Here is a 909-nt window from a genome sequence, read left to right on the forward strand (position 1 = left end):
GTTGCGCCCGCACCGCGCTCAACCAGTGAGCGGACCGGTCTCTATGTGGGATCCGAACCCTTGGAGGGAGCACCGCCGTGCTCCCAAGTGCCGCACTCTACCGAGTGCACCACCAGGCCGGCCCAAAATTTTAGGGAATTTTAAAGAAACCTAGTTTGCAGGCAAAATAAATTAAGAACTGTATTATTGCATGTACCTGTTTTTCTCCGCTTGGCTTTTTGTGGTTCAATAACAGCTCCACAGCTCCCACAACTTCTTTTCTGATAGCATGTAAGAGAGCATCTCCGACATAGACATTAAAGCTTAAGAGTAGTTCAATGAGCTCCAAGTTCTCATTTTCAATTGCAATGAGGAGAGCAGTTCTTCCAAGAGGATCAATGCAATTAATGTTGATTTTAAAATAAATTTCAGCTTCCTCTAGGGATTTCTTGACACTTGCATAATCTCCCTTTTCCACAGCATTCAAGTAGGCTTTTTCTGACGGTGAGAGTTCTGATTCTGCTCGTACGATCCTCAGAGGGATGCGATCTCTGTAGGGGGCATTAACATTTCTTTTGTAATAGAACTGAGCCATGTTTTATGCCATGCTATTCCCTTGTCTCTGAAAGTACAAACAAAAAATAGAAAGATTAGTGTTAACGTGCTTTTAAAATTTTTATGCTCGTATTTTTTCCAACTCACAATAATATCAATGATAACAGTACCATTACTATTAACTAATAAAAGTTAAGTTTATTTTAAAGACAATGAAATTAGACTACATAATTATTCAGTTATCTGAAAACACAAATTCCAAAGTCTTAATCTATGAGGAATAGAAACATATTAGTATTTGGACAGTTATTTAAAAAGTTATCTAAAAGTGACATTTATCACAGAATGTACCTGTAGAGTTTTAGAAATTATTTT

The 909-nt window shown here is 37.6% G+C and overlaps 1 protein-coding gene across 1 annotated transcript; it reads right to left on the minus strand.

Moving 5' to 3' along the window:
* Positions 1-196: 196 nt before the first annotated feature.
* Positions 197-574, minus strand: LOC103605420 (short transient receptor potential channel 4-like; the record flags this gene model as incomplete). The annotated part of the gene is made up of 1 exon (XM_008590001.1): positions 197-574. A coding segment is annotated over exon 1 (378 nt), but the record flags the coding sequence as incomplete, so codon positions are not given.
* Between the last annotated feature and the right edge of the window lie 335 nt (positions 575-909).

The sequence above is a fragment of the Galeopterus variegatus genome, unplaced genomic scaffold (genome assembly GCF_000696425.1).
Source record: "Galeopterus variegatus unplaced genomic scaffold, G_variegatus-3.0.2 Scaffold5800, whole genome shotgun sequence".
NCBI classification, from domain to species: domain Eukaryota; kingdom Metazoa; phylum Chordata; class Mammalia; order Dermoptera; family Cynocephalidae; genus Galeopterus; species Galeopterus variegatus.